The following is a 19,355-nucleotide window of genomic DNA, read 5'->3' on the forward strand; positions in this document are numbered from 1 at the left end:
GACGTATGGCTACGTTGTGGCAATCCCACAAGTTCTGTCTAGCGTTTTGCGTAACCGCTCATGCACAACAGAATACGCAGGAGTCAACTGTAATATACTACAATAAAGAACATATTTGATGCCGGTCTTTTGCAGTTGCTTACAGTGACATGCGTGTTAGCTAAAGTTTTTACATAGCTGGTTTGCATCAGTGGTTTGTGACAGGCAACTGTCAAAAGCACTCACGTGCCGTTTCGGAGGCGAGCTCCGCCCTCTGCAGGAATCCAAGCTGTAGTCTTTGGCGCTACGTAGGAAGAAGGTACAATCGTAAACCACGTCTTGTACGTCGTGGCAGAGCGTGAAGCCCTTGTCTTCACGCGACTCCCTAAAGCTGGTTCGGCCAATCTGGTAAGGATCAAGTGACGATCCAATGTGTGAGACATTACTCGTGGGCAACGTAATGAGTGCAAAACACACAGGCACAAATAGCGCGACAATAAACGTACGTTTACTCTATCCAAAGGGTGTGGGTCTCGGTTTGGACCCTCTAAACTGTCCTCGTCCTTCTCTTCGGAAAGGGGACGCCAATCCCGCTCCGAATTTTGGTTGCCATCGATTTGGCAGTAAACAGCGCGAGACTGCGGTTCCGAGGGTGGGGGTTTTGGTGAACTTGATCTCGGTTTCTGGGCACCGCGCAGGGCCCGTGGTTGGGATTGGGGAGGCTCGAGGTTCTGTTCACGGGGTGGCGGAGACGTGAGGAACCAGTTCGGTTCGTCTCTTGGCGGGTCAAAGGTCTGAACGAGGCTGGGCTTGTCGCTAGTCACGTCCACCACGTTCACTCGGTACTTTTCGAAAAAGTCCGGACCAGTCTTCTCCTCAGGTCGGTCGTAATAGTTCAGATTTATGGGAGCGAGCGCGGATGTCGGTGAGGGACGGTGCTTCCCTTGCCGTCGAAAGAGTTTGCGTGGTTTTGTTGGACTAGACGACAACGGGTTTGTCGATGATGCTTTGGTTCTGGCTGTAGAAAACAGAGGCATGGTTCTCACAATCGATGGAGTACCTGTTCCTCGTCTGCCGTGAGCAATTTAGTTTCGTGGCTGAGCCGGCCCAAAGCTAGTGTGAAAACCGTGGTCACCACACTGTAAAAGGTTTCGCGCACCGGTCCCGATTCGTTTCGAGTGTGGCTCGGAAACTCCTTTCAAGCTTCTTTGGTAATCCTTCGTCGAGACGATTGGAAGGAATATACTAAACCCGTTGGTTACTACTTCACAGGCGTCCACGACGTCGGACGATGCGCATCACTTTTTTCATTCCTATACGAAGTGCCGTTGTGTGTTTGAACCAGACTTTTTTGCATGTGCTGAGATTTCTACCTACCGCAAAGTTAAATACGTTTCTGAGAAGGAAATCGTATCGGCGGGCTTTCCAAGTTCCGTTCGGCTGTGGCTTTTTAAATAGCTGAAATGTCGATGAAAACGGATGGGCTACGAATGGGAATAATCCAACAGCTTTGAGCATATGCAAATTTGACGACTCGGCGCGCAAAAAATTGCCACCTATATCTATGACGTTCTCATCAAAATATTTCTTACAGTTAGTATCAATTGACACAATTTATTTACTGGAAAAACGATCATCGCAGACTTTATGTGACGTTGCCACTATATTGTGATTTGTCAATCACGACGAGCCGAGACCGAAGGAACAGCACCTTGTGTCAAATTTCGGCGGCTGTTTTACCATCCCTTTGCCCGCGTCTCTGAAGTCCGGGTTTCAAGACCTCAGTCCGACCAGGCACCCGGATGTACATAATATCAAAAATAAGACGAGGAACAGGAACCGACCATGGAGCGTGTGTTCCATTCGTCCACCATGACGGCGGTGGCTCCTTCCGTGGCTTCCCACCATCCATCGGTGCGCTATCTTGTGATACTTCTGGTGCTCGTGTTGGCTGTTCTGATCGTGGACGAGCTCGCGTTTGTTCCCAAAATTGGCGATGCATTGGTAGCTCTCCAGGAAGCCTCCACCATTCCAGCCTTACGGGCGTGTCCCAATCGAACAGCAGTCGCGATCGTCTTGTTCGGAATCCCCAAAGAGTTCGCGCACGTATGGAACGCTTATGAAACCAACATAGTTCACCGCAATCCGCACGTCGATTTTTCCGTCACGTTACACGTTTTCGACGATGTCACTGTCCTAACGAATCCCAAAAATCACGAAATCGATGCAGTGATTGAATCCGTGGACAGCCTACAACAAGTACTGAAAGCTTACCATCCACACATTGTTACGTCGAAACAAGATGAGTTTGACCAGACGCTTTCCTGGTTGACCGACGACCACGTTGAAGGGCGTTTCGATCAGCCGCCGTGGAATGTAGATACCTTGAAAAACATGTTTCGTCAGGGTCACTCGATCGAAGCTGCCTTTCGCGCGTCCATGCAACGTTATCGACAGACACAGACCGTGATTTTCGTGAGATCCGATACATTGCTTCTACGTCCTATTGATGTCCCGTGCATGGGTCTGCCTCGCAACAAAATTCAGCTCCCGTCGTGGCAAGTTCACAACCGAGACGAACACGTTGATCGCTTGGCCATTGCCGGAATCGACGCGGCCACCATTTACTCCCGAGCCAAAACTGACGCCTTTACCAAATACGTGCAAAGGGGCGACGTGCGTGCCGTATTGCGGAATTCCGAGCACATGCTCAAAATGTGGTTGGATGAACAAATTGGTTTGGACGTTGCGGTCATGCCCAAGGCCTGGGCGCCACTGTTGCGGGTACGGGCTGGTGCCAAACTCAGTACACGAGACTACAAAACGCACCTTAATCCACTCTGGTTGACTCGCATACTACTTCTGCTGCTGGTTGGTGGTACCTGGCTTATCTTATGGCCTTTTTGGTCCGGGCGAATACAGTTCTCGACTCCTCGATGGTGGACAAGGCTACGGAACGGCAATGGTAGTGCCAAGCCTCACGTCGAACAGGATGACATACATCGTGAAACAAGACAATTACTGGATACATCGGCTTTCACGAACGATTTGCCGCAGGCGCCGGAGGTGGCGTCCGTTTCACCCAGCTCGTCCTTGGTAGGCAATGGCAGGAGGCGCCATGGGCCTTAGCGCGAATTAATTGATTCTCCAAAATGCCCATCGCTCGCGTGCTATCTTTCGCTCGGGCAAAGGATATCCAAGGGGGGCACTTCTTTGCATTGGTGCGATACGCAGAAACGCCAATAGTTCCCACATTCTCCTAGCGCAAGTACGTTTTTTCTTGCTGGCTACTGCAACTTTTCGTGTTCAGTCGTAGAATGTCACTCAATGCCCGAGAACGCACGAACGTACGGTACAATGAAAGATGTAAAGTAAAACATTTTGTGTTGTATACTTTAGCTACAGACCCCATTCATTACTGTGACTGCCTGGAATTGATTTGTTCCAGTCTCAGAGTTTCTACATTGTAGTTAAGCTCAACGTTGTCGCCCTTGAAATAGAGTTCTTCAATACCGTCGACAATCCACCCACATTCCATGTGGGTTGGAACGAAGAAGTGTACTGACTCTTGCCACGTGTAGTTGTAAAAATGCCCAATCCAGGGAGCCAATTCGAAGGAGCCGCTACCGTTTGCGCATGCTTTGGGCCGAAGTCCCTGAATTGTTGTCATACGACCGAGTTTTTCGTCAAAGGTGGCGGTAAGCGATACTTGCAGGGATGTATAGGGATCTTTCATCGACAGCATGGCCTGTAGAGGTTCGTTCGGCACTGTGTGCCAAAAAACGATACCAGTGCTGGGATGCAACACGGTCGGGATCAATGGTGCTTCCGCGAGCCAACGTAACATTTCTCCTTGCAAGAGCACTTCGTCCGGCTCCGTCATACTCGCCACGGTGATAATGCCCGCCAGGGACGCTTCCAAATGGCCCCTTCCATTTGACCAGGCATCGCATACACGGACCCTTGGCCACTGAAATCCTCGCGGGAGGGCTTTCGGAGCAATTCTGGCTTCCCACACGAAACCTGGTTTCCGAGCAAGCGCGGATACGAATTGATAAGCTGTGAAGGGCAACCATGCATTCTGCAAGGAAAAGAAGCCTTCCTGTTGAATGGTCAAAGACCGAATTTTGGATGTGATTGATGAGCTGCTACAGCTCATGTTGGATGAGTCGACAGTGGAATCATCCTCTCTGGATGGAGAAGTTGATAAAGTGGCAATGCCATCCAAAAAGCGCTGGACGATACGTGGCAACTCCTCCCAGGACTGCAACTGAGTGCAACAGCCGTTCTCATCCGATTCAAGCAAGTGCATGCGCAGGGTTTGCATTCGTGCGTCCCAAGAGCGCTGACGCTGTTTGCACCATTCGAAAGACAGAGTCAAGCTAAGGACTGCTGCACTGGTCAGAGCTAAAATGGAATGAAGGGTCTTCATAATGGCCGTCTGTTCTAGTGATGCCTTGACAAACAAGTAGTGTTGTTGGTTCTTTGATATTTTGTGACATCTTGTGTTCGTGTTGCGAAATAAATGAGAACAGTGAAAAACGATAGAAGTAAGGGGGAAAAACAGTTCTCCGTAAATTCGAGTTCGCTATGTATGTTTGGAATTATGGACCGACAGCGCAGCATACAAGGGACGAACAAATCCTTCCCCACCGTTTTTTTCTTTGCTTTCCCAAAAGAGAAAGACCGTCTGAGTGTGTCTCGTTTATCCTTCGTAGATCGGAGCAATCAGAGGATGCCATTGGTGCAACCATGCGCACAGCCAAAATAGCCACATGGAAAAGCACGCCAAGCTGACTACCACGTTGCCAATATCCGCATTATCCTTCGAAAGCATTCCTGTTGCCCGGCTTCCGTATATTCCTCCCACTGCCACGACTCCTAACAGCAGGTAGGCAATGGTACCCGTAACGACGGGTCCAGGGATTCCACTCATGATCAATGCTCGTTCGTAGGCGAGAGAGAGAGAGAGATGGCAGCGACACAGAATGGCGCTGGTGTGCTGCTTCGCTGCGGCGCGGTCTTGTTCGAGCTGTACTATATTCGCTGGTTTCCGTCGCTGGGGACGGAAGACAAGAGCCGCGAGATTTCCTCACTGTCATCTTATGGAATCGATGGTCTTGTATATAATAATATGAACATGTATATTCCGTATTTCAAGTCATATATAGAATATGGTTTGATAGCGATATTGTGTAGACTCCTTTATAACGTTAGCTCGCCCGAAAGCAGAAATTTGTTATATACGAAACGTCATCTAACCGTATCGCAGCCATCACGGTACTCGAACGTCCGCCAACACAGACTGTGAAACCCCCGGAATCACAAATCTGTCGTCTTTCTCTAAAAGTCGCACCGGCGCCTTCCTGGTCTCCTTGATTTGATCATCATTTTCTTTACCTCCTAAACTTGCAGCTACCATGGGACACCTAGCGATGGGCTGAGAAGAAAGAAGGAAAGGATTCGGGACTCTGGTCATGCTAGGAGACGTGGATCGGGTGCTCCAAGATTTTCTTCGCGGGGGTTCGCCCCTTAGGGGGCACTCCCCTCGATCCCACGTCGATCCGCCGACGTCGTCAGGCCTGCAATATCCAAATTCGAATGCAACGACGACACCCCTCATTGTGGTACCTTCCATCACCCCCGTTCGGGAAGTTTATATACCCCGTCCGTCAAACAGCGGTACTGACGATGAAACACTATTGACGAAACGTGGGACGGTCGGTCTATCAAATCTTCTGTCTCTGGATGCAGAAAATTGTTTGATTGAAAGTGGAGCTCTGGTGTACGATGTTATTGCCGAAGGATTGGATCCCGTGAGCCGACAAGGCGATAGACAGTCGGGCAACAGCTTGACGTCGACACACAACTATACGACGGACGCCTCCACAAGGTCGCAACAGCCGCAAACTTCCGCCACCGTGGCTGCGGTCGACGTTTCAGAACTATATTGTCGGCAAAAGGCGGAGATATCACGGAGGCAGAAAACTAATGTGGCTCGACAGAGAGTCCAAGAAAAGAAGCAAAAGGCTTACTTGGAATTGGAATCCTTTCTGTCCAAATTAGAGCATGGTAGACCTATGAAGGGAATATCCACAGATCGGGAAGACGATTCAACGATTGCTCCTCGCGAAAATTTGAGAAACGACGCATCCGTCACTGACGACCAGGTGTTTCAGAGGGTCCGACAAGTTTTGTCCTCAGCGGAAATGAGCAGCAGATTCAATTCATTAGAGCCTACCTTTTCGTCCTTGTCGCCTCTGTCCCGGGAAAGAATGCACCGAGCCGCACTCGAGAAGCTGTTGAATGACGAGGAAGACTCGATCGCCGAACCGTCCCGGCGAAATTGTAAATTTTTGACGGAAACACTTCCTTGTGTACTACCGTTACCACCTAGAAGTAGGTTGCGGCCATCGATGCCAAGAGCAACGTCACCCCGATTGATACGACAGGATCCCCCGTCGATCCGCGCTGGATCTACGCTGAAGCCTGTAGTGACGCCGTCGATACAGCCGTTACCTTCGCCAAAGATTGCAATTCAAGTCAACTCTGTCTTGGAGGACGAGAGCACCCTTACTACTGGTGAAGATTGTTCGACGCGCTGCGAGGAAAAGTCACATTCCCAACGACGACGATCCCCTTCACCCCGGTCCCGGGATGCTCGATTTCGAAAAATGCAAGCAGCCAAACTTGGTCGTGTTCCGAGGCCTCGGCCCGAAGACACACTACTGACAAGCTCACGTCCTTGTCGTTTAAGACCCAACACGGGGAGGCGCTCGACCCGACAGAATGGCGGAGCTACCTTGACCTCAAACAGAACGAGCACGGGTCTTGGGCAATATTTCTCGCGGGCGGGTCATCAGTCCAAACGGCAACAACCAGGAGAAGCTCCAAATTCTACCTTCCAATTGCAGATGATGCAAGCAGTGAAAGTCTCGCCAACTGGGCTAGTTAAGCAAAGTGTATGTTGCAACAGTCAGTCGACGACAGCACAGGAGTCTCCAAAAGCTTCAAGTGATTGCATTTCGGTGGAAGAGCACAAGTCACTTGAGGTGGAAACGGTGAGCAGCGACACGCAAGAGTTTTCGATCCAAAGCTGCATTTCGATCGAACAAGAGATGTTTAAAGGCACAGTAGAAATCCAGGACAGAAAGTGCATTGCAGGGTCCTCGTTCGCAACGACTTCCCGGACAATCAACAACAAAACCCACGAGAAAGAGGTGGTGTTGGCTTCAAAGGAGCGGTCGCGGCTCCCGTTGACGATTGACACGAATGAAGAAGTTTGTCGACCAATCGTGTTAGCCAAAAGTGCCTACGAGATGCCAACGCCAGCAAAATCGTTTGTTATAGTGAACTCTACTGATGTCTATGGAACTCCTCCCGCAGCATGCGTAATGCGATCGTCTGGGGATGAAAACGACTTTGAGGCTCGTGGTGATTCCGTTGGATCTTGCAATCATACTAATCAGTTGCTGTCAAGGAAGAAAAGAACCCAGCTCGAGTCAGTAACCTTGGCAACTGGCAATTCCAGTAATACTGCGTCTGAACAACACAAGTGTGGCGACTTGCTAGCTACCTTAGAAAAAGATGCAGACCGACTCCCGATCCAGTCTGGGTCGCTGCCGGTTACCGCTATGGCAAACCCAATTCTCAGTGATTGTACAATTCGAGCCAAGAATCCTAACAACGTGCAACTTGCAAAAGCTTTCCTGCCAGTAGCGTCAGCGACCATTTCTTGGCCCACGAAGTCTGGAGCTTCTCCAAGGCAAAAGGATGATACATTTGAAACGGTATTGCCTCAAAATTCACGGACTTCAGTGGCGTCCTTTCATCCGTACGAGACTGATGATCTTTTCTATCTATTGGATTCCGCTACCTCACAAACCTCACAAACATTTGCGAAGGAAAGCAAAGCCATTGGAAAAGTATTTGCTGGTCGACTCAGAGGGAAATGTATCTGGCAAAGAAAAGATGCTTTTTTTGAATCGCCGTCGCGGCCAGCTACGGCCGAATCGGAAGATTCGGCCTGGAATGGCTGTGAGCCTTCTGGATCTAAAGCCACCGTTTCGACGGCCACTTCATACTGCGTTCCTCCTTGGGAAGCGAAAGTCTCGGAAGAGCAAATTGCTGATCAAGCTCTGGTCGGCCATGTGTTGAGTAATACAGCGACTAATGTTGCACTTTCTGGTCAGGCTAGTAGTAATGGAGAGTCAGAAAGTGTATCAGTCAGCGCCTCAGACCCTGACACTAGCACTTTGCAAGCTGATTGTGCTACAATAAATTTGCAAGACGTGACGGACAAATTATTCACATCAGATACTAAATCTGTAGAAATGATTGAAATTGATTCAGCAGACGAAAGAATTTGCTTCAGGCAACTATCGGGTGTGATATTTGAGAATAATTTTGGTTCTTCCACTATCAACCATCAGCTTCCTTGGTGGAGGCGCGCAGCCTGGAACGGAGTCCGGCCTCAACTTCAAAAAGATCTGAATATCGTGTCTGCAGGACTATCTGGAATGGGCACTTTAGAAGGCACGCATGGCTCGGATCCAGAGGTTATTGTCATTGACGATCCTTCACTACAAAGCTCAGTAGGGTTGGTAGAAGAAAATTGGACTTTTGGTCCTTCCGCAAATGATGCAACTTTCGTTAGTGGTACATCTGCTATCGTATCTGAACCAGCTACTATGTGCAACTTTCCAGTGCTCGAGATTGAATCTTCCAGAGATCGAGAAGACAAATCCCTACAAGAACGTGAAATTGCTGGGATGGCACATAATGAGGTGATACAGTCGCCGGAGTTGGAAACCCATCCCTCAGTAACGCCGGAAAATACACCAAAGTCTTATTCAGCCGTTTTCTCAGGTTTTAATGCACCTCCTAGAGCAGTTCCGGTCCGAGCTACTCCCCCGACTAACGTATTGAAGCGTATGAGGGGTCGAGGAAGATGTGAAGGATCGCTGAAGGCGCTGTTCGGACATTCACAAGCTGTACGGGACGACAGGTCTCAAAGTTCTTCGGTGTGGAATTCATATGGCGAAAATTTCCGCTTCCCGGGATCCGACGGCTCTTATTCTTCAGATGGCGTGCCCTGCAATATGGATGACTCTCTATCGCCAGTCTACTGTCATTCGAATAATGAAGTCTTGGTTTGCGAGTCAGAGGGCACTTCAGTTGTTCAGAGATCAATCAGCTCTACAGACTACGACCAGTTTGTCGTTGATATGCGGAAGAGACAGACGTCTCCGTCAAAGCCAAGTATTCTAGACACAATTTCCAGACGCGCTGACGAAAATTTATCAATTGACGAAAGCCGTAGGTTTTCCAAAGAAAACAATAGGTTAGCGAGGGAACGAAGACCACGCACCATAACCGGGGATCTGTCCAGCTTAACGAAGGGGGAAAGATCAGCTGATGCGGCCTGTTTCACTTCAGAGGAGGAAGCACAGTTGACAGCTGGATCTTCCAAGAGTGAGACAATTGCTTTGTCGTGTAACAGTGTTAATCAAAGGAGTCAAGGGAGAGCTGTTGCAATGAAATCAAAAATGTCAGTAGACTTTGAGTCAGCGCCTGCTACACAAAGACTTTCGCGCGATGCACGCGTTCCGGAAGTGAGCCGGATAGTGAAAAATGGGGATGCAGACGAAATATCCATCCTTGCTTTTAACTATATGGAACAGAAGCTGGAAGACACGATCGTTGACAAGACAGCAAAATTGTGTGAACAGCCTGGTGCTCTCTTTTATCGGCCAACTATCAATATCTTTGGAGCATACGATTATTTAAACGAGAGCCCCGTGGAACCTACAATAAAGTCAGGGAGTTATGAAAGGAATGAAAAAATAAGCGATATCAGTGGAGCAAATTGTGTAAAAGGTGGAAGTGAAGCAACGAATGAATCCAGGAGCAATATTGCGTCACTTACGCCAAAAGCGCAAGTGCGGTCAGACGAAAGGACTATCACAAACGATCCTGCTCAAGCTCTGTCAGTCGGAGATAATAGTCCCGTCGAGTGTGTTGAGGTTCCAGAAGCTTTGCAACAAGGTCAGGCAGGCGTAGCCCCAGGTGTCTCGAGCCAGCATCGAGAGAAAGGAAATGAAGCCCCAGACGAGAGACTCAGTTCAAAGGCAGCGGATTATCGAAGAAAATCCGCTTCTGATGTGGACAAGATTACAACGATATCCCCGACTTTAGTAGAGGACTTTGAGAGAGCTGAAAAGCTGCTGAATGATACGATAAGGAGCTTCGACTATCGAGATGAGAAGGCGACTATTTGCCATCCTTCTCGAATCGCAAAAAATGACTCACGCGCTTCCTTCCTCGAAGGTTCTTCCGAAGTAAAGAAACCATTGAGGGCCAACGCATTGCAAGATGAACAGAGTAGAGAGGTTGACGTTAAGGAAATCATTGCTATCTCACCTTCTTTGGTACAAGAGTTTGAAAAAGCCCAAAATCTCCTTGACGCGACAATTTTGTCGTTTGGCTTTTCAGAAAACCAGACCAAAGATTTACAACTTTCAAAAAAATGGAAGCATATCGATCGCAAAAAAAGGCTCAATCAAAAAGCAAAGTGTCCGGCTAAAGCTGCATCGACGGGTCAGTGCTTGAGTAAGGAAAAAGAGAGCGCAACTTTGAAATCAAACACAAGGGCAGGAATAACTCAGATTCACAAGAAACCCTCTTTTAAGACTTCGAAAGCGAGCCAATTCGGTGGTTTGCCTCCCCTTGGGCCTCGTTCAAATCGGCATCAGCCTTCTTTGATGGTTGCAGCTATTTCTTCAGAGACACCTGTGATTCCCCAAACTAAAAACACTGACTGCAATCTCGATTCTGACGAAGTCGAAAATTCCGACGTGACGGTGCTGCATAGCCCACAATGTGAAGTCATCGAAGCTTGCTTAGACGAGACAGAAAGAGACCCAGGTAAAACAGGGGAAGAAATCGAAATCATTTTTGTTGAAGATAGCTTTATGTCAACAGATTCCTTTTCTTATGGGGAATTGAAGGGGATCGTCTTTGATTGGATTAGAAAGTACCCAGATCCCCCTCAGAAGGACACAATTTGCCAAGACGCCACCAAAGAGCGGCGCAGAAATAATCCACAGAGATTATTCCGAAACTACCATTTGTGTAACGATACTTCTGCGGCCTCATCTCGATATGCGTCTGAGTCAAAGTTGAAACAAGAAGTCATTTCTGTTGTCTCATTTGAAGACGACTTTCGTGAGACAGCGAGAAGGTGGTATGATGCTTCACGGGTCTTTCGCTTGTCCAATAAATCGAATTGGACGCAGAATAATGATGCCAAGATAGGCCAAATGGCGAATATAATCAGACGTCCTTCAAACAGCAAAGTTTACATCTCACAAGAAACATGCTCAGCAGCAGACCCGCCTGGGCGCACAGTCGAAGACTTTATTGAAAGGATTGATCAACGACGACACAACTCTGAGCATCTGGACTGGTCCTCCTCTATTCTTCACATTCCCAGCGATAGCCAGCCCAATCTGTTTTTGCCAACGCTGAGCCCTCAAGAGAGCCAGCCATCTGAATTTTGCCTAAAATCCATACAAAATCAGGGCGAAGAAAAGGAATGGGATGCCGAAGTATGGCGAATGAAGCGAAGTCAGCAAGTCATCAACGTAGAGTGTCAAAAACTACGAAGCGGACTTTCAAAGGCACACATCCAAGGACAAGAGCGCATGCAGAATTCCGCTGACCTTGAAGGCAAAGCGTTTGAGTATAAAAGCGATCGACATTCAGTAGACAATGCGAAGATTCCCTCGAAAAGCAGGATAGAACGCGCAAGAACGTTGCTCGCTTCCAGGTCCGGCCCACATCGCTTTTCTAAGTTTGCCGCGCGAAAAGCTTCCCTTCGCTCGTCCAAGAACCAAGAAGATCATACCGCCACCAGCATTACTGACAGTGAGAAAGTGTTTGCTCGTACCAATCGCTTTGGTGTCGAAAAGCAGAAAATCGGAGCTTCAGGGGTCTCCGAGCTCGCATCGACAACCATGAGTAATGAGTTGTTCTCGTCCGATCTAAATATGTGCAATGATCCGTCAAAGAGTAGGGCCCACCTCACGAAGGTAAACTGTACCAGTAGTATCGCGGCAGCGGCAAGACAGCATGATGATCTGGATCCCGTTCCAAAAAACGTTGAATTTTGGCGAGATGACACCAATCCTCTGCCGACCTTTATGAGTGAGGCCAATGGCTCGATGAAAGGAGACCGTTTAGATCGTACAACCAAGAGCATCAAGTCGGGGCTTTCTGCTGAAGAAACTGAAATAAAAACATCCAGTCTCTTGGAGAGAGATCCTCAAAACATAAGCCCCTGTGACACTCGATCAACACTGACTATTCCTCTTCCAGAGGACCTGACAAAGTTCTTGAACCGCCGTGACAGCGATTGTGGATCATCCTTCACCTTTCGACTCCTTGCCGGTGACAGTAGCATGGAGTCGAGTAAAAAGTCATACTTCTCGAAGCGCATGGCTACAAGGAACGAAAATCGCTCGGTGCGGGAGAGCTATGAGAGTCTAGAACAAAGAGCCAAGAGGTTGCATGCTATTCTCTCTCGCGGAAAACGACTCCTACGTTCCAAAATGAACAATTCGCCTACCACTGTAGAAGACGAACACAAGTTGATCAACTCGCCGGCGGAAGAGAAGTTTGATCAACATTTTGAGGTACCCGTTCGAAACGAACGCTTCAATGACTTTGGGTCTAACAGTGAAGACGAGGGTGGCAAAGCTTTACAAAGCCTTCCCTCGAAACTCTTTGTGGACATTCGGTCGGTAACAGTGCCCTGTAAAGCGGAAACAAGCAGAAGCCAGCATTCGAACCCCTGCAGACTTTCGCTAAGAAAGAAGGCCAAGGGGCCTCGAGAGTCTGATCGCTGTATCGTCAATATTAACCCCACATCCCCAGATATTGTGACCACCCTTCCTTTCACTGTACGCACAACATTACCGTCCCAAACGTACGAACATATAAGGCCACCAACGTCTCCTCGAACAAAACTACTTTCGAGGGCGCGCCATAGCATATTGAAAGCTAGAGGATCCACGAAGTATTCTCCCATGCTTCCTTCAACACCTCCAACGCCACGCGACGATGTCAATCACCACGTTGACTCAAACGCGTATGAGAATTTGGTGCGAGCTATTCAGTTGCGTAAAACGGCACTGGGGACTAACGAAAAGCCTGACAATGCCGTTGTGAAATACCCCTCGTCGCCCCAAGGAAAGACAGATTTATCGAACTCAATTAGCAAATCCACAGATTTCATAAAGGTTGTTCCAAAGCGGCGTTTGCACAAAAGTTCATCCAGGTCTTTGGCGCAGGGTTTGCCTCACCAAGCCAAAGAACTGTACAAGTTTGCCCATCGGGGAAGTCTTCTCGGAGAGGCGATGGCCAAAACCATAGATAACAATTCCTCTCACACGGCTACAGAGTAGACCTCACAATCATGAGTAGTACTGTTTTAAGACCTAACGTTAGCTAATAGTCAGTGCTAGGAACTGCATGTCATCGGAACATTCGCGGCACGCTTTTGCGAGAGCGCTTATACTATACATTTCGGAAAGCTTTTGATAAGTTTGGGACTTGTTTTCTATGCAAAAACCGTTACAATGAGTTGCATCAATTGCTGTGTATAGTTATTCTCACGAACATCTATCACTCTGTCCAGAAATTATGAATTGCATGAACTCCAAATGTTTGTTTTTGTCGCCGAGGCGGTGGAAGTTGGGCCGAATCGGCGTGTTTTCACACTCAGAGCCAAGCCAATACAGGAGGTTTAAAAGAATAATGTCGTGAAGACGTGTTTGGTCATCGACAAGTATCCTTGCCTACGGAAATATAGATAACAAAAACGGAGATACAAAAACGTGACTATGCCTTACTATGGTAAAAGTCTTCCTGTGACATGCTACCTAGTCCAGCCATTTTATCGCCGATCTGCCGGAGCCGATCGCCAGTCGAAAATGCGTCTTGACGGTGAACCAGAAGAGCAAAAAATCGCTGGTTCATTCTTTCTGGCTACTCATAGACAAACAGCCGTTTCGTAAAGTTTTTCTGGCGCACCGCCATGTCAAAGTCAGACCATTCACGCAATTATGGGCCAGAGATGGCACAGAGTCCCGGAACCTCTACTCTATTTTCAATTTCAGCCGACGAGCATTCGTTGATGAATAGAAAGAAATGTGCACGTCGCATTTCGCATCGAACAATATGGCAAGGGATCGAACGCCTTGCCGACAGAATGGCCGATCAGTATCTTCCGGAGGAGCTCCGTGGCACGTTCTCGATTGAGGAAGAGTCCGTTTTCGAATCTGAGTCACCTCTGTTCTCAGAAGAATTCAGCAATGAAACGGAAAGCAATTCAGACACAGATGGCGCCCCGTACTTCGAGGACACGTCACAGGCTTTCGAAAGCCCGAGAAGCCGAGATCATCACATCAGGACTCGCTCTATTCTATTTGTCGAGCCCATTAAGAGAGAATCTCGTCAAGAGCGACAGCCAAATGAAGCAAGCGAAGAAATCTGTTTAGTTTTTCAGAAAAGTTTGGAATTCAAGGCAACACATAGCGTACAGAGCGCAACTAGTCTTGGAGTGGAAAATGGATGCCGCTCGAATGAGTTTGGTCCAGAGGTGTGTGACTCGGTCTCGAGAAGCTCAGGCGTTATCTCAAAGTGCTCGCCACCTTTCTTAAAAGACGAAGGTGCAAAAGTGCCTAGCTTCAAATTCAATTCTGTCCCGCCAGAAGCCCGACGATTTTTTAAAACATGGAGACAGGGAGCATCATCGAAGGTTCCAACACCTATGCTGTCCACAAAAACTAATTCCGAATTTCCCGCTTTACCGGCGATCAGCCCGCGAAAGCGAACATCATCGGGGATGTTCAATGTCATTCAAAACAAAGAGACACTTTCTCAGAGAGATTCAATTATCAAGACGTCGAGACTTGAGCTTGCCAAGAAAAGTAGCCACGTTGCAGCCGATAATTCGAGGGAAGACATTCTGCCGCTAAGTCTATCAGATGAAGAAAATGAGATTATTTTTCACTTTTCCTCGACTAGTTCTTTGCTCGAAAATTCAAGTGTTCGGGAGAAAGTAGATGCTCTAGAACAAGAACTTAATCCATTTGAAACGAGCGATGAAAAGCATCCAACTGCCGCTTTGAAATATACGATTCCCTACGACAAAGACGGAAATGTGGAAGTTGTTCCCGCTCTGATCTCATCTCCCAGGTCGTTTACTCAACGACGGCGTTTGTTCAGTAAATTGAGAGAAGGACGACAGCGAACCTTCCTATGGGAAAAGAAGTTCGCTGATCTGAAACTCAAAGTGAAAGCAGATGATCAAAGTCTGCTTTGCGAAATAAATCGGCAAGAAAACAATAAAATCCTTGGAAAAAAGCAGATGGGCCGTAAGCAATCTATTGAACTCATGTCTCCTTCACGCACAGCAGCACCCCAGTCAACAAGAGCTACTCCACCACTTGAATTGGTTGATAAGGCTATCCGCTCCTCACAGGAAGAACGACCTTGCTCAAAACCAGCAAGTCCTTTGGATTCCGGCTCCGTGGCTTCGAAACTAACAACGAAGCATTCCAATGCACTTGGAAGGTGTTACAAAGAGGTGGGTGCGCAAGCGTACGTGGAAGACAGTACGCAGTCCTGGGAAATTGCGCGCAAGTCGTCAAAAGAAAGACATTCCACAATTCTAGCTAGCGAGAAGGACTTTGAAGTTAACGTTTTTCTCTCTGACGCTACCGGGACGTTAAAGGATGTGCGAGCTTCCGAAGAAATCATGATCGACAGAGCGACGCAATCAATAGAGGTAGATGGTGGTAGCCTAGCATACAGCCTAGTTCCATATGGGGACGAAATACGTCAACCCATCGTTACTAGTTCGCTCAGCCCAATGAAACTCGCATTACAAGTGCCCTTTCATGTGCAGCGAACACAAACTCACAGTACCGGAGAAGTGGAGGTCGAGTGCCAAAGTACAACAAAAAGCAGTTCAGTTACACAAGAGACTGCCAGGGTAAAGAGAAAGAAACGCAAGGAATCACCGCACGGACAAATGGTTGGCTTCAAGCCAAGAAATGACTTTCCTTTGAGAAAATCATCCAAAATAGTAGAGCCAAACATTAACGAACCAGAGGACCTGGTCATGATTGGCACTGACTGTCATGGATCCTGCAAAAAACCAGTGAGGTCTATGGTACACTCGTTGAAGAAAAGTTCACAAAGATGTAAGGATCATCGCATGACGTGCGCCGCGACCAAGCGAAGAGGTTTGGATGCAAAGTGCGATCGGATACCGACAGAGCCAGAAAGTTCACCTTATCAAATCAGATCCAATCGATTATCCACGTCAAAATTGAAATCCTCTCGAGCAAGTTTGACTCCTGTGGAGAAAAAATTAGTGGGACCTCATGACACGTCGTCTCTAATCGATCTTCCGCCAAAAGCTGCCCCTCCCCGGGAGGGAGCAGAAAATTATCTTTCAAAATTGAAGACGGTGACTGAGACGAGCATGCGAATGAGCCCCCACCGTTCTTACGGAACACAGGTTTACCCAGAACACAGTAACACATCTGGCTCTGTTGAAGAAATTTACGAAGAGGCGTCCAGAAAAGATGACAAAGTACATCACATTGACACTCAACCTGTCAATTCCGGGCAGAAGAAAGCTAAGACGAGAGCAGACTTTCATTTTTCGCTTCGACGAATCCGTGCTTTGTCGCGTTTACATAAGGTTTCCGTAGGTATGACGTCGAAGAAGAGTGGGTCAAGCATTATTTCACTAAGCACTGAAAGCATTCCTTTTGAAGACTGTATTTACGCCCACAAGATCCTTTCCCCTATTCGATTATCCGAGAAGGAACATGTTGAGCCTATTCTTCATGAAAAACGTGACACCTATCGAAACGCAAACATGCTTCTTTCGGATGATGGTTCCAACAGAGACATTCTGCAGTGTACGAAACATATATCTCTGGAAAGAAAACTGGATTGCGACAAGAAGCAAATATTGCAGCGGTCTCCGAATATAGGCGGATTGGTCAAGGTTCAGTCGCTTTGCATCGACTGTGTATCCCCGAACGGCGGAGTGGAGGTGCCTCGACTCGAATTCGAGAAACAAATCGCTAGAGGATGGACGCGATGGTCAGGGAGAAAATTTGCTGTCTTCCCACCCAAAATAAGCGCAAGAGCACGGACGGAGACGGTCAGGATACATGATCGGAATATTGGAAGTCTCTATGACAAGCCTGTTAATTCCAATATACAAGCTATATTTGTCGAAACGGAAGAACATCAAGCCTTAAAAAGCTCGACTACCGCTCTTAATGCTAGGTGTCAACATGGATTGTCACCCACCAAGCCGAACTCTATGCATCTATTCCATGAGGGGGATTTAGGTACAGATGAAAAAGGAGAGATTGAGTTGAAACGATGTCTTCAACAAAAACCGGACTTACAAGCGATCGATACAACGCTCATTCCGCAAATACCACTTCTGAGACCATCAGGGAATGGGCTTCCAAGCCTTCCTGGCACAGTCTCGACCTGTTTCGACGAAAAAGTGGCCATCGCCGCCGCAAAAAGCAATACAGAGCATTCCGTTGAGTTTACTACACAAAGACGCGGCTTGGATTTACAGGAGAAGGACGCAAAACAGACAAACCCCCTATTGATATTGTCTGGAAATAAATTCTCCGCCGACAACAAAGTTTGCACGATCCCAAACATGAAACAACCAGCTACAGTTCAAACCATAAAAAAGATTGAAGTGGTGCTCCTTTCCAAAAGGAAGCAGGCCAAGGCGGAAAAGGATGCGGAATTTTTGTGTATCGAAAAAAATTGGTCTCCTCAGGTATCGACAGACCAGTCTTCGTCTATCAATCTGCCTTCCTTCGAAAAAGTAAATGAATCTCAGAATCTGGAATCGTTTGACGTGAGAAGAAGCGCCGGTTCTACGGGAGGTTTGGCACGGATTGAAAACCAGCGTATTAGGAAGGAGTCGACCATCCAGCAACGGAACGCCTTGAACCTCTCTCAGGAGAACAGAGAACATGAACAGCTTGATGTGGTGGATCGAGATGACAAGCAGCGTACGCGACGCATATCAAACGAACAGGTAAAGTCGAAGTACTCGCATCGAGCTCGAATGTTAGAGTCGAGCTCTGCGTGCCAACAGAATTCGAAACCGTTACCTTTCCGAGTGAACGCAGGGACACGAGAGCGTTCACATTCGGTGACCAAGACCATGAAATCTGACCAATCACAGAGTGCTGGACGTTCTCGAGAAGAACGCATAAATGAAGTCGAGAAGAAATTGGCGCGTCGGCGAGCCGCAGATATCAAAATTTTGACGGCAATAAAAAATCGGAAGGAACGAGCGGATCGCAGAAGAGTGTGTGATCGAGGAGTAAAGTATGACAACCCTATGCATTCTTCAGTCCTGCTACAGTCTGTTGAAGGTCTTTTGCGTCGGCGAAGCCAATACCTGCAAGAGGATAGGAATAAGGGCGAAGAGGAAAATATCAATTTGAAAACCACCGCATTGACTTGCGTGTTTTCTCGAATGCTCTCTTGCACACAAGATGAGGGGCGGGACGACGAAAACGTAGATAGTTGTAAATTTGACTGATAACAAATGCTCCATGATCGAACTATAAGGGAAAAATTGCAGGGGAATGTGTAGTAAACGATTCAGTGTCAATCATCAGGATCACAATCAGCTCCTTTGACTTGGTATTCACTAGAAGGCATCAGCAGGTACGTGCTTTATCCAAAATGTGTGGAATTGCATAAAGCTAGTAGTTGAGACAGGCAGCATTCGATAGCAAGACAGAGTGAAGCTATCTATGGCGCATTGGTAGCTTATGTCGGAATGAGCACAGGGCACTGAAAGTGTCACCATGATTATTTCCATTGCGTTAGCAACAGCTTGTGACAAAGTTAAGAGTTACGATGTTTGCACGCAGCTAACTGTTTTGCGATATATTTTGATAAATCTCAACTATAGTTTTTCGAATAAATAGATCGAAAGAAGAAACTGATTTTGGATGTAGTATAAAGGCTTGAATAACTTGATATTCAGTTTTTACAAAAGAAAATTGTAGAAAAGTAAATGAAAGATAACGCCCCGACGCTCACTTTTTCTGCGCACGATGAAATGCTCCACTATCAGTCGAAGGTCAACATACTCTGGCAGGACCGTTTTTCTTTGAAGCTGTCAAAGCGTTGGGCCAAAGCTTTCACATCGCTGGTTTTTACTTGGGTCAATTACATTTCTTCTGCCGACACTGTTCGTTATTGAACACAGCCAAATAGCGCTTCCTCTGCTTGGA

The 19,355-nt window shown here is 47.6% G+C and overlaps 6 protein-coding genes across 6 annotated transcripts; 3 read left to right on the top strand and 3 right to left on the bottom strand.

Annotated features, from left to right (window-relative positions):
* Positions 1-139: 139 nt before the first annotated feature.
* Positions 140-1,016, bottom strand: PHATRDRAFT_37305 (predicted protein; the record flags this gene model as incomplete). Its single annotated transcript, XM_002181385.1, has 3 exons — positions 140-160; positions 226-384; positions 486-1,016. The coding sequence occupies 3 exons, from the start codon at positions 1,014-1,016 to the stop codon at positions 140-142; spliced, it is 711 nt and encodes a 236-aa protein (XP_002181421.1).
* An 808-nt stretch (positions 1,017-1,824) lies between these two features.
* PHATRDRAFT_47165 (predicted protein) lies at positions 1,825-3,369 on the top strand (the record flags this gene model as incomplete). The annotated part of the gene is made up of 1 exon (XM_002181211.1): positions 1,825-3,369. The coding sequence occupies one exon, from the start codon at positions 1,825-1,827 to the stop codon at positions 3,106-3,108; it is 1,284 nt and encodes a 427-aa protein (XP_002181247.1). The 3' UTR covers positions 3,109-3,369.
* Positions 3,370-3,394: 25 nt separating this feature from the next.
* On the bottom strand, positions 3,395-4,411 carry PHATRDRAFT_47166 (predicted protein; the record flags this gene model as incomplete). The annotated part of the gene is made up of 1 exon (XM_002181386.1): positions 3,395-4,411. One exon carries the CDS (start codon positions 4,409-4,411, stop codon positions 3,395-3,397), a length of 1,017 nt encoding a protein of 338 aa, XP_002181422.1.
* A 137-nt stretch (positions 4,412-4,548) lies between these two features.
* Positions 4,549-4,952, bottom strand: PHATRDRAFT_28533 (predicted protein). Its single transcript, XM_002181387.1, has one exon. The coding sequence runs from the start codon at positions 4,913-4,915 to the stop codon at positions 4,685-4,687; it is 231 nt and encodes a 76-aa protein (XP_002181423.1). The 5' UTR covers positions 4,916-4,952; the 3' UTR covers positions 4,549-4,684.
* Positions 4,953-5,456: 504 nt separating this feature from the next.
* On the top strand, positions 5,457-13,445 carry PHATRDRAFT_47167 (predicted protein; the record flags this gene model as incomplete). The annotated part of the gene is made up of 1 exon (XM_002181212.1): positions 5,457-13,445. One exon carries the CDS (start codon positions 5,457-5,459, stop codon positions 13,443-13,445), a length of 7,989 nt encoding a protein of 2,662 aa, XP_002181248.1.
* A 632-nt stretch (positions 13,446-14,077) lies between these two features.
* Positions 14,078-18,771, top strand: PHATRDRAFT_47168 (predicted protein; the record flags this gene model as incomplete). The annotated part of the gene is made up of 1 exon (XM_002181213.1): positions 14,078-18,771. One exon carries the CDS (start codon positions 14,078-14,080, stop codon positions 18,650-18,652), a length of 4,575 nt encoding a protein of 1,524 aa, XP_002181249.1. The 3' UTR covers positions 18,653-18,771.
* Between the last annotated feature and the right edge of the window lie 584 nt (positions 18,772-19,355).

Source organism: Phaeodactylum tricornutum, chromosome 12 (genome assembly GCF_000150955.2).
Source record: "Phaeodactylum tricornutum CCAP 1055/1 chromosome 12, whole genome shotgun sequence".
NCBI classification, from domain to species: domain Eukaryota; phylum Bacillariophyta; class Bacillariophyceae; order Surirellales; family Neidiaceae; genus Phaeodactylum; species Phaeodactylum tricornutum.

What these genes read in the sequence shown, in the direction of transcription:
- PHATRDRAFT_28533 (XM_002181387.1), bottom strand. Translation starts at nt 4,915, where the DNA reads ATGAGTGGAATCCCTGGACCCGTCGTTACGGGTACCATTGCCTACCTG.